The sequence below is a fragment of the Esox lucius genome, chromosome 5 (assembly GCF_011004845.1).
Source record: "Esox lucius isolate fEsoLuc1 chromosome 5, fEsoLuc1.pri, whole genome shotgun sequence".
Classification (NCBI taxonomy): Eukaryota; Metazoa; Chordata; class Actinopteri; order Esociformes; family Esocidae; genus Esox; species Esox lucius.
In genome coordinates this window covers 3664261-3677272 of record NC_047573.1, presented here as the reverse complement: position 1 = coordinate 3677272, position 13012 = coordinate 3664261, and the positions used below count along the sequence as shown (strand labels likewise).

General features: G+C 47.0%; 1 protein-coding gene across 4 annotated transcripts in view; it reads left to right on the top strand.

The window, feature by feature from the left end:
• micu1 (mitochondrial calcium uptake 1) overlaps positions 1-13012 on the top strand; it is a 60965-nt gene that overhangs the window by 34885 nt on the left and 13068 nt on the right. Inside the window, exons 6-7 of one of the 4 annotated variants that reach the window (XM_013134025.4) lie at positions 945-956; positions 11454-11459. The exons of 1 other annotated variant lie outside the window; for it this stretch is intronic. In XM_013134025.4, coding sequence (XP_012989479.3) covers positions 945-956; positions 11454-11459 — 18 coding nt within the window. The remainder of the gene's footprint in view (positions 1-944; positions 957-11453; positions 11460-13012) is intronic. 2 more of the 4 variants (XM_020046724.3, XM_020046723.3) reach the window with 2 other exon arrangements.

The window sequence follows — 13012 nt, the reverse complement described above, 5'->3', positions numbered from 1 at the left end:
GGTCTGACGCACTGGTCTGACGCACTGGTCTGACGCACTGGTCTGACGCACTGGTCTGACACACTGGTCTGACGCACTGGTCTGACGCTCTGGAAGCTGTGTCACTGGATATCCTCAGTTCTTTTGTTCTCTTTCTCATTTGCTAATCCTTCAGAATATTGTGTTCACATTTCTTGATAATTTTTTTTTCTGGATATTATTTGTTTCTATTTCAATGTTACTCATTCAATGCTGTTGAAATGGATTATACTTGGGTCTCCTGTGTTTGTTGTTTAAACACAATGATGTTCCATTAAGCGTTACTCATACACTGTCTCCAGGTTTATTGGTCTCCCGTCTCTCTGACTCTGTCTGTCTCTCTCTCACTCTGTCTGTCTGTCTGTCTCTCTCTCTGTCTCTCACTCTCTCTCTGCTTCTCTCTCCTTGTCTGTCTCTCTCTCTGTCTGTATCTCTGCCTCTCTCACCCTGTCTGTCTGTCTCTCTGCCTCTCTGTGTCTGTCTGTCTGTCTGTCTGTCTCTCCCTGTCTGTCTGTCTGTCTCTCCCTGTCTGTCTGTCTGTCTCTCCCTGTCTGTCTGTCTGTCTCTCCCTGTCTGTCTGTCTGTCTCTCCCTGTCCTAGCCTCTTTCCCTCTATTGTACTGTCAGTCGCTGTCCCACTGTAATATTATAAGGTTGTTGTAACGCTGTGTTGCTGTCACCCATGTAACAGAGTTGAAGTTCATGTAACCTGTGTAATCTAGCCATGCTGTGGCAATCTTCTCTCCGTATAACCAGTAACCCTTCCATTCTCTCCACCTTTCCTCTCCAACATGCCCCATGGATTGCTCCGTCTTCCTCCCCCTGCTCTGACCAATCTCCCCACTCTGTCCTCCTTTACTACCCCTTGCCTACCCCCCCATCCCTAAACTGCCTCCCCCCGTCCCGACCCCCCCTCCCCCTCCGCAGGACTTCTGGCAGGTATGGGGGCGTGTTCCGAGCAGCATGCGTATGTTTGAACCAAGGCCTGGTCTGATAACTGCACCATGTACTCTACCCTCTGTACCCCCTCCCCCCCACCTCTTTTGTTTCTCTCTCTCTCTCTTTCTCTGTCCTTCCGGGAACGTGGGAGGGTGTCTGTTCTTTTGTAATGCTGTCGGTGGGGGAGCACGTCCGAAGTGTCTCCGGTTTTTGATTTTTATTGGAGATTTAAGTGCTTAACCAAAGTCACCGGCTCCGTCCTAAATGGCAAGGGTGCCTCCCAGGAAGTGAAATAGGACGCCGTGGGGGATATGAGTACAGCCTCGACTCACCCCCCCATCACCCATTCAGCCAGACAGGAGACTGGCCAAGCACCAAACACTACATTTAGGTGTATACATTTCCACCAGATTTCACTGGATTGGTAATAAAACCCCTCCAGAACGTTGTTAGCCGAGGTGTCTGTCAGAGGGGAATGGGTTTAGGGCGTTTAAACATTCTAGTGTGTTGGCCTCCTCACATAGATCAACGAAGATTGTGAAACCTGGTGTGTGATCTTTACAATCTCCTCTGTAACCTAAAGGTGTGGCTGAACAGGTTCCTGCAGGTTGACATGCCATCTCCATACCTACAGAAATACACCCCAGGACACAGGGTGTAAGCACAGCAGGGCGACCTTCGATCCTAAATCAAACGGCATTGACGCGACACTCCGACGCACAATCGTGACTCAGCTACGCTGTTCTGAAACCATTCGACTTGGTTGCCTTTAACATGTGGACGGCTTGATCCGCGCAGAGAACAAATTCCCGTAGTCCGGAAGACTGTGGATTTGGATGAGGCCTGCGTGTACTAGGCCCGACGCACCCAGACAGATATGGACCCTGTAGCACAGCACCGCGACGCGCCCGCCTTCCCCCGCCTTCCCCCGCCTCTGTGTAGGTCTCCTGCCCAGACGGTGTGACCCTTGACCTGGCCGAGACGCGCCCTCCTGTTATCTGTACTGTAAAGGGTCCCGAGCCGTGGACGACAACGCGTGTTTGGAAGGATCAAACGGGCCGCTGCAGTGTTTAACACTGTGGGTCAGAGTAGCCATGTGTAGATCAAATTACACCCCACACACACACACACACACAGAGAGCCGTCTGGTAATGTCAGCGTGTAACAAGACACTCAGTGTTTAGGCAGGACAAATGTCAGCACTTTAGAGATTAGAGAGAGAGACGTCTGTCCACACTGGATGACGAGTGCTTGTCCCCCGTTTTGTCTTTACCCCTCTCTTTACTTCCCCTCTCTTTCCCTCCCCCACCCTGTATGCCTCTCTTTATTTACTTTCAACCTCTCTCCTCCGCAATTTCTCCTCCTCTTTCTCCTGCCTTGTCCCATGCTTTGGCGCTGCGGTAGCTCTTTCCCAGCATGCACTGCTCCTTGCCTGTGTCTGAAGGGGAGACTGTTCTGCACTGTGCTGTGTGTGAAGCGGCACAGGGCTGCAGGGTGTGGCGCCTCCTTTCTGTGCATGGTGGAACCACAGGCCGCTCTCAAACCAGGAAATGAATGTCCACCGAGGCCCTGGTCCAGTACGCTGACCGGGTTGGTGAAACAGTCCGTCTGTCACCAGCCTGCAGGTTCAGGTCAGAGGTTATGGTTGAGCTCTGCCTCCTCCTATACACGTGCACACTTCCTGTCGTGGACTTCTGGTTGATGGACACTCACTTCAGCCCATGCAAGGCTTTTAAGTCCATGACGGGGAGTGTGCACCGGGCGCAGAGCTGGGAACGACCTCTAGCGTCGGACCAGAGATGACCCAGAGGACTGAGTCTGCGTTGGAACAGGGCCCAGACCCTAAATTAAGGAAATGATTTACCTAATTTCAGGCTGGTTTAACAAAGGCAATGGATGCTTCAGATGCAATGACTGATTACCAGCAAACACTATTTGGACTCTGTTGATACCACCACAGAACCCGGGTTTGTCTGTTGTTGTTCACTGATTAAAACCCTCCTGTGGCCTTCGCCGCTCTGTGATACCACTGCAACCACTGTCTGTCCTATGATTGGTTGAGATGCCTGTCAGTCACAATGGAATGCTGAGGGTGCTGCTTCCATGGAAACAAACAAGCCTGTTGTTCTGTCGTTGCACAAGTCCTTGTAGTCGTCATCATAGCTACTAACATTTATTCTGTTTCAGCGACCTAAAACCAATATCCAAGGACGGCTCATCTGCTCTCCTAATTCTCTCTTTCTGTCTACCTCTACCTTCTTTTGTTCCCTGTCATGAGTCTTTCTTTTTTATACACACATTATACGCACACTCCTCTCAGGTTTGAGTGACGTGATTTTACTGCACACATCTAATCGGGTGCTCCTCTTCCAGGAGAGCTGTCGATCTTTTGTGACCGTAATTGTTTATTGAACGACAGTGGCACCACAGTCACACCTTGTCATTAATCTCTACAAGTGTCTGTTCCGTCTCTCATGTTAGTGTCAGCCCACGCGTCACTGGACACCTGGGTTCGTGGTCCTTTCTGTGGACATGCCAAACCGAATGAGATGGGGAGGAGATTAATTTTGTTTTCTGTTGGGCTGATCCTAAATGCTGATTGGTTCTGTCTTATCTGAGAATTCCTGGTCTAAAGGGTTAAAGTCAGTGACACCTGCAACGGTCTGCCTTGGACAGTGGTTGGACAGCCTCTAACTCTGTTTTGGCCTGTCATTGGTTAAGCCAAAGCAAAGTCCATGAGTGGTTCCTCCACTTTTGGTAGGACACATTAAGGTAACTCCGCTGGTTGGTTGAGCAATGATTACATCTGTGAGAAGGGGGAGCAGCTCTACTGTACGGTTCAACTGATCCAGTGATTTCTATGGTTGTGGTAGGTGAATCGGGTGTTCTAGCTCTGGAATAGATCAAAACCATGGCATTACTGGGTCACCCCGAGGAGAGATCTGTGAACACCTGCCTCGACACAGGGGAGTTATGAAACAGGATGACATAACATGGTACAGAAGCCCATTAGAGGGCTGATGTTTACCGCCTGGTCCTTCAGATGTCCACTTTAACACAGTGTCAGACCTCAGAGGCACAGTGAAGCGCTCCCTAGAATGAACCAGTCAGGTTAGGGTAAATCAGTTACGTCAGAGTCAGTGGGATGTTATTGTCTGTCTCCCCCTGGGGCTCCCCACGATCAACCAGATCCGACAAAGGGAATTTCACGGCTTCCAAAAGGGTCTCCCATTCTCATAGCCGCCTCATTTCCCATGGTGAATCACACAATTCCCAGTCAAACTCAGCAGTTCTCACCTCAGACCTACCTAAAGACAGAAAATCACAGACACACTAAGTCACACAGTCACATAAAACGGAGTCTTCACCAGACGACTGGAATGCTATAATCCTTTCCACTGGGTTGTAATGGGTCTTCCTCACCCCTCTTCAAGTCTTTTAGCTCTCCCCCCACTATCTCTCCACTTACCTCTCTCTTGCTCTTTCCTCACACTCTCTTACTCTCCTCCTGTCTTTCTCTCATTTTTCTTTCTCCTCCTCTCCATCCCGCTCTATTTTTCCCAATCTTCATCCCTTCTCTTCATCTGTATAGTTATGCTCAGTACTTTATGCTGCTCTGTCGTGGTCCAGACAGTCAGAACACAGGAGATACTCTTTCTGGCCTGCACTGATGAAAGCACTGGGGATATCTGGGCAATATATAGAAAACATACACACACACACACACACACACACACACACCTTCTCTGCAGTCTGACAGGCTAATCTGTTTATCTTCCAATCCTGGCAGATAGGCCACACCCCTGACATAAGCACACAAACACACACGTGTGGAAAGAAACAAACTGACCTCCACCTTAAACAAACCACATTACGTGTACAGGATGTGGAATAAGAGTGTGTGTTTGACAAAAGAGTTGTGTGAAGGTGGCTATATTAAGCTGTTTTTGACAGTCTGTCTGTCTCTCCTCCATTTTCCCCTCTGTCTTTCGCGCTTCCTTTTTAAAATCTATTTATATATACACCAATCGGTCATAACATTATGACCACCTGCATAATATTGTGTAGTTCTGTCCTTTTGCCACCAAAACAGCCCTGACCCTTCGAGGCGTGGACTCCACTAGACCTCTGAAGGTGTGCTGTGGTATCTGAAAGAGGCCAATGCCATCAGGGAATACTGTTATCATGAAAGGGTGCACATGGTCTGCAACAATGCTCAGGTAGGTGGTACGTGTCAAAGTAACATCCACATGAATGGCAGGACCCAAGGTTTCCCAGCAGAACATTGTCCAAAACATCACACTGCCTCCACTGGCTTGCCTCCTTCCCATAGTGCATCCTGGTGCCATGTGTTCTCCAGGTAAGCGATGCACACACACCCGGCCATCCACGTGATGTAAAAGGAAACGTGATTCATCAGACCAGGCCACCTTCTTCCATTGCTCCATGGTCCAGTTCTGATGCTCACGTGTGCATTGTAGGCGCTTTCGGCAGTTTGTGCATCCTGACTGGTCCGTGGCTACGCTGCCCCATATGGAACAAACTGCGATGCACTGTGTGTTCTGACACCTTTCTATCAGTACCAGCAATAACTTTTTCAGCAATTTGAGCTACAGTAACTCGTCTGTTGGATCGGACCACACGGGCCAGCCATCGCTCCCCATGTGCATCAATGAGCCTTGGTCGCCCATGACCTTCCTTGGATCACTTTTAATAGTTTCTGACCACTGCAGACGGGAACACCCCACACAGGCTGCAGTTTTGGAGACGCGCTGACCCAGTCGTCTAGCCATCGCAATTTGGCCATTGTCAAAGTTGCTCAGATCCTCATCAACTTTGAGGACAGAATGTTCACTTGCTGCCTAATATATCCCACCCACTGACAGGTGCCATGATAACGAGATTACCAGTGTTATTCACTTCACCTGTCAGTGGTCATAATATTATGGCTGATCGGTGTACTTCATATCCTCTATCTCTCCTCCTCCCCCTTCTGTAGTTATTTTCTTTATCTTTCTTTTTCTTGTCTGTGCAGATACTTTTGTTGTGTTGGATGGGCTAGATAGATGATCATCACTAATCCGGACAGTATATTAAAGACCTGTCACTATCACTAATCAGGTTAGTATATTAATGACCTGTCACTATCACTAATCAGGTTAGTATATTAATGACCTGTTTCTATCACTTAGCAGGACAGTGTATTAAAGACCTGTGACTATCACTAATCAGGACAGTATATTAAAGACCTGTCACTATCACTAATCAGGTTAGTATATTAATGACCTGTTTCTATCACTTAGCAGGACAGTGTATTAAAGACCTGTGACTATCACTAATCAGGACAGTATATTAATGACCTGTCACTATCACTAATCAGGTTAGTATATTAATGACCTGTTTCTATCACTTAGCAGGACAGTGTATTAAAGACCTGTGACTATCACTAATCAGGACAGTATATTAAAGACCTGTGACTATCACTAATCAGGACAGTATATTAAAGACCTGGGACTATCACTAATCAGGACAGTATATTAAAGACCTGGGACTATCACTAATCAGGACAGTATATTAAAGACCTGTCACTATCACTAATCAGGACAGTATATTAAAGGCCTGTGACTATCGCTAATCAGGACAGTATATTAGAGGCCTGTGACTATCACTAATCAGGACAGTATATTAGAGGCCTGTGACTATCGCTAATCAGGACAGTATATTAGAGGCCTGTGACTATCGCTAATCAGGACAGTATATTAAAGGCCTGTGACTATCGCTAATCAGGACAGTATATTAAAGGCCTGTGACTATCGCTAATCAGGACAGTATATTAAAGGCCTGTGACTATCACTAATCAGGACAGTATATTAAAGCCCTGGGACTATCACTAATCAGGACAGTATATTAAAGGCCTGTGACTATCACTAATCAGGACAGTATATTAAAGGCCTGTGACTATCACTAATCAGGACAGTATATTAAAGCCCTGGGACTATCACTAATCAGGACAGTATATTAAAGGCCTGTGACTATCACTAATCAGGACAGTATATTAAAGGCCTGTGACTATCACTAATCAGGACAGTATATTAAAGCCCTGGGACTATCACTAATCAGGACAGTATGTTAAAGGCCTGTTTTTGCTAATCAGGACAGTATGTTAAAGGCCTGTTTCTATCACTAATCAGGACCGTTTTTTTTACAGACTTGTGACTATCACTAATCAGGGTAGTATATTGAAGACCTGTGACTATCACTATTCAGGAAAGTATATTAAAGAAGACCTCTTTCTATTATTAATGTCTTGATCCTTGTCACAACCAGGCTTCATGCATAACCCACGGTAAAGTGGACTAGTTTTATTCTGCTGTTTGGTGTCAAGTTCTCACTGAACATTTTCAAATAGGTTCTGCTTGTAAATGCAACGTCATGAACAAATAGTTTGTCCTTGTATTTAAGGGTGCCAATTTGAATGCAGCAGTGCCCCCTAGTGTGCAGGAGTGTTTGGCAGGCTTAAAAGGAGCTCATCTTTCTGGGACAGGAAGTAACTTCCCTGCTGGGCCATGTGGTGTTGTGGTAACAAGTGACTATTTATTCATGAAGAATTCCATTTGAATTCCTGGAGGGGATGCTAGATAAGTGCTAACAAGTCTAAGCGAACGTCCACTAATTGAAAGGAGCGAATGAAGTTGCAGAGTAAAATTCTGTATACGACAGATCTGCTGATGGCTGTAGAGAACAATCATCTGTGGGGTCAGTGAATATAGCCAGGTCACTGGGATTACCTTTGGGTGAACTGGTTATTGATCATAATATCAAAGAGAGCTACACAGCATTTTAGATTTAGATTGGTTGGGGGTTGTATGTGTCTCAGAAGCCACCCATGTGAAATGAATAGGGATGGAGTCGTACCGCGCGAAGCCTCTTGCTGTACTCTGCTTGTCCACTACAGGAGCGTTGGCTTCATTCCCTGTTACTACTGTAGTTAGCCTCAGTTCAGTGGAGATCTGTGGCATCCTGGGCTTGTGTTTCACGGAAAGCCACGCCTGTGAAAGTATTTAGAAGATTTCTGCATCGCAGCCTCTGGCCGCGCCTCTGGCCGCGCCTCTGGCCGCGCCTCTGGCCGCGCCTCTGGCCGCGCCTCTGGCCGTGCCTCAGACCTGGTAAAGGTTCAGTATGGCCGGGCCTCTGGCCGGGCCTCTGGCCGGGCCTCTGGCCGGGCCTCTGGCCGTGCCTCAGACCTAGTAAAGGTTCAGTATGGCCGGGCCTCTGGCCGGGCCTCAGACCTGGTAAAGGTTCAGTATGGCCGCGCCTCTGGCCGTGCCTCTGGCCTGGTAAAGGTTCAGTATGGCCGGGCCTCTGGCCGTGCCTCTGGCCTGGTAAAGGTTCAGTATGGCCGGGCCTCTGGCCGCGCCTCTGGCCTGGTAAAGGTTCAGTATGGCCGCGCCTCCCCGGTGGAATCTGTCCGGCCACTCTTACTGGTGTCAAATTTGAGTATTACTGTCTCTGTCAGACTATTTCAGACTCTGTCAAACTATATCAGACTATATATACCTATATCAAAATGTATGTCTGACTACTCTATATCAAACTATATCAGACTATATCATACTCTATTAGACTATATGAAACTATATCAGACTAAGTCTATATAAGACTATATCTATATAAGATTATATAAGACAATATCAGATTATATAAGACTATATCAGAATATGTAAGACTGAATCAGAGTATATAAGACTATATCAGATTATATAAGACTATATCAGAATATGTAAGACTGAATCAGAGTATATAAGACTATATCAGAATATATGACTATATCAGTGAGGTAGTGCCCCCTTTGCTGTGTCACCTGCCAGGGATGATCTGACACCATTGTGCCCAGCTCCTAACCCTCAGATGATGTGCTCTCTCTCGGCTCTCACTTTCCATTTCTCTATATCTGTCCATCTGTTTTCCTTTCCATGTTTCTCCAGCGGTCGGCCTGTCACACAGAGTGCTGTGTCTGACAGGCTTGTGGCCGGTCCCTGAGTGATCACACTGCAGTTACACTTATATAATTAACTCCAGCGCTGCAGCTCCTAGGATTAAACTCCATTTCAAGGTCAGAGTACGTCTCAAATGGTACCCTATTCCCTTGTTACAAGCACTGCACTACTGCTGACACGAGCCCGGAAGCAGTAGCCTTTAGGGGAAAGTTGCAATTTGGGATGTAGAAGGTTATTAGCCAGAGCCTTTTGCGTGGGTTTTTATACAAGTTTAACCTCTAGAATTGCAAGATGATTCTTCTTCTGGTTTAGTCGAACTGCTCTCCCACAAGTACGTTCTGCCCTAACCCTTCTGAGTCAATCCTGACTGCATTTAATATTTTTATTGGAATTTCAGCTTATTAAAGAGGTGTATCCCAAACTGCACCCTGTGCACTTCATATCAGACAGGGTAAGAAGGTGATCGAGCTCTGGGCTTATCATCTGGTTTATCTATGTAATAGGAGACTCCGTATATATTTTGGAGGGAATGATTGAAGGAGAGACAGATGTAGAGATGTGGACTGTGCGTGAGAGTTCTGGAGAAAGGGATGAGAAGAGAGATGGGAAGGAGGGAGAGATGGAGAGAGAGGATGGTGAGCAGTGTTCTTCCTGCAGTGGAGGGAGGAAAGGAAAATAGAGAAGGGATGGTCACAGAGAGGGAGGGAGAACAAGATGGCTCCCCATTCTCCATGGAAACGGTACAGAACAGGCTGTAGAAACAACTGTGTGTGTGTCATATAAGGATGAATGCTAAACAGCCTGCATCTGTGCAGTGATCCTGGTTGCGTTACTGATGCTCAGGTTGACTCATAACCTACAGTCATTGGTTATTATCATCAGCTAGGCTGTGGTTGTGTTATAGCATAGCATGAGTATCAGGAGAGTAACGTTTAGCTAGCGGTTTCCAGAGAGGTTTGACAACCCCTGGGCTAGCATGAGTATCAGGAAAGTAACGTTTAGCTAGCGGTTTCCATAGAGAGGTTTGACAACCCCTGGGCCAGCATGAGTATCAGGAGAGTAACGTTTAGCTAGCGGTTTCCATAGAGAGGTTTGACAACCCCTGGGCCAGCATGAGTATCAGGAGAGTAACGTTTAGCTAGCGGTTTCCATAGAGAGGTTTGACAACCCCTGGGCCAACATGAGTATCAGGAGAGTAACGTTTAGCTAGCGGTTTCCATAGAGAGGTTTGACAACCCCTGGGCCAGCATGAGTATCAGGAGAGTAACGTTTAGTACTTTATGCTCAATCCTAGTAGATGGGTCAATTATAAGGGAACTTTGTTACTACCATGCGCTGCACTGTGTGTGTGTGAGAGAGATTATGAGTATGTGTAAGTAGACGAGTATCAGACCATCAGTAATTGAGTCATGGTGAGAGACAGGGAATGCACGAGTTGGATTGAAATACAACCCAATAGAGGAATTGGGGGGGGGGATTTTCCCATTCCAGCTGGGGCAGAGAGACAAACAGTAGACTGTCTTCACCTCTATAGTCCACTAGGACTGTTGTGTACACACACACACACACACACACACACACACACACACAGTCACACCACCGACCTACATCAACACACACCTTCTTATACAGTCGATAGCAGGCTTCTCTCTCCCTCTCTTCCCCCTGTTCATTCTGACTGTGGCTCTCATTTCTAGAACGCCCTCTCACCCCCCCCCCCCCCCCCCCCCCCCCCCTCACCCCCCTCATAAAAAACATGCCGGGGTGGAAACTGTGTTGGCAAGATGTTCCCCCGGTGACACCCGTCGGTGTTGCTCTGGACACGTCCCGTGTGAGTCCGCGTTGCTGCTCACTGGTTCGGATCAGCTGGAGGCCCAGTTCACTTCATGTAGCAGAACCCCTGGGGCCTTGGTCAGAAGTGGAGCACTTTAATGGGCTTCCACCTGAGAGGCACTCGCTGGGTTTACAGCGCGGTGGGCCCTGTGTCAGGGCCCTGTGTCAGGGCCCTGTGTCAGGGCCCTGTGTCAGGGCCCTGTGTCAGGGCACTGTGTCAGGGCCCTGTGTCAGGGCACTGTGTCAGGGCCCTGTGTCAGGGCCCTGTGTCAGGGCACTGGGGTCTTCCTGTCTGAGTGCTGCTTTTTGTGTGCGTGTGTGCGTGTGTGTCTCTGTTTTCATGTGTGTGTCTGTGTGTATGAAAACACATGTTTTTCAGTGTGCGTGTGTGTGTGCGTGTGTCTGTGTGTCTCTGTTTTCATGCGTGTATGTGTATGAAAACACATGTTTTTCAGTGTTTTGGCTTGGCTGTTCAGTGTGCGTGTGTGTGTGTGTATAAACACAGGTTTCCGTGGGCCCCAGGATGATTAGCTGCTACCAGGAGCTCATATAGATCCCCGATTACCGAATAAACTGTGGATGCCTGCGGTGAAACATGGTGGTCAGCTGTGTTTTAACCCTGTCTCTCTCCTCCCCCTCTCTCCTTTTTTGTGGAATCACCTGTCAGACGGAGGTAACTTTTCTCCTATTGGCCCGGGCTGGTGTAACACTTCTCCTATTGGTCGGGTTGGTCGCAGTTAGCCCCTGACCTTTGCTCCCTGACCCAGGCCACTGCATGTTCTGTAGTAGTTTGGAGACACGCTGACTCTCAGTGCTCCTCTGATTAGAACACGGGTGACGTCACACATTATCTGTGTGTATTGAAGTCTCACCGGGTCCCGTTCCAGCATGTCACTGATCACTGTTTAGTGTCACTGTAGCTCATTTAGTGTTGTGAAGTAGCTATGTCTATATCGTCTTCTGTGTGTGAGAGTCTGAGTTCTCGCCCCAATATCCAGATAAAGCCTAGATCTGGCCTCTGTCATGTTTAAATTCATATTCTGTCCATTGAACGTACACTACGTAGCCAGTTTATTTGGTAAAGCAGGCCCACACGCCTCTTCTTGTTTCAGCTGATCGAAGTGGAACGCCTTATGGCCGTCTACTGAAAAAGCCCGTCCATCACGCCTTGTGGCCATGTACTGAGAAAGCCCGTCCGTGGCGCCTAGTGGCCGTTTACTGATATAGCCAGTCCGTGATGCCTAGTGGCCGTCTACTGAAATAGCCTGTCCGTGGCGCCTTGTGGCGCCACCATTTTAACAGCTTATTAGCCATTCGTGAATGACATTGATACAATAACTATCAATATAGTTGACGATAACAGACTTTTTCGTAAATTGAAAAGATGAGAGAATCGTGAAGCCAGTGAAGTGTTTGCCTATCCTGAACAAATCCTAATATCCACCAGAACCATTTTATTTTAGGCTTCCTATGACATAGCTACGTAAAGCCAGCAAAGTTTTTTTCTGTCCTGAACCTCAGACATAATGCGTTTTGACTTACAGGAGGCGAACGCGGGACCTGTTGTTCCGGAGCCCTCGTCTCTGACCACTACTCTATTTAACAAGGGGTAATCAGTCAGCCAGCCAGCCAGTCACTCACTCACTCACTGCCGCTTACGTAGTCCGGCAAAAACAGTAACTGTAATCCTTTACGTTACCAACTAAAATATTGTAATCGGATTACAGATACTTTTGGAAAAGAATATGATTACTTTTGGATTACTTCATTTGAAAAAGAGTGCTAAGACACTTTGCATGTTTTTAATTTATTTAATTTAATGTTTTAAAAACATTATTTGAACCAAAATGACAATCGCACGCCTTAGTTGTGTGTGATTTTCATGGGCACAGTTGGGCGCGCAGAAACAGATTAGTGACCGATTAAGCTAGTTTAATTTTCTCCGGTTTTGATTGGCTGGTAAAAACAGAGTATATCTACACTAATATTAGCTGACCCATATGAAATGTGATTGTTATCTACTATTGATGCATCTTTTTCAGAACAATGTTAGGCGATAGGCCTAGTGTTACATATTTTTCAAGTTTCAAGGTTTATTTGTCAAATGCACCATACTCAGACAGGAATTGTTTCCAAGATTAGGCAACTATTTGTTAGATATTTGTAACATGGCTCTGCCTTCAAGATAAAACATTATAAGGAATTGATCACAATATTTGAGAGGAA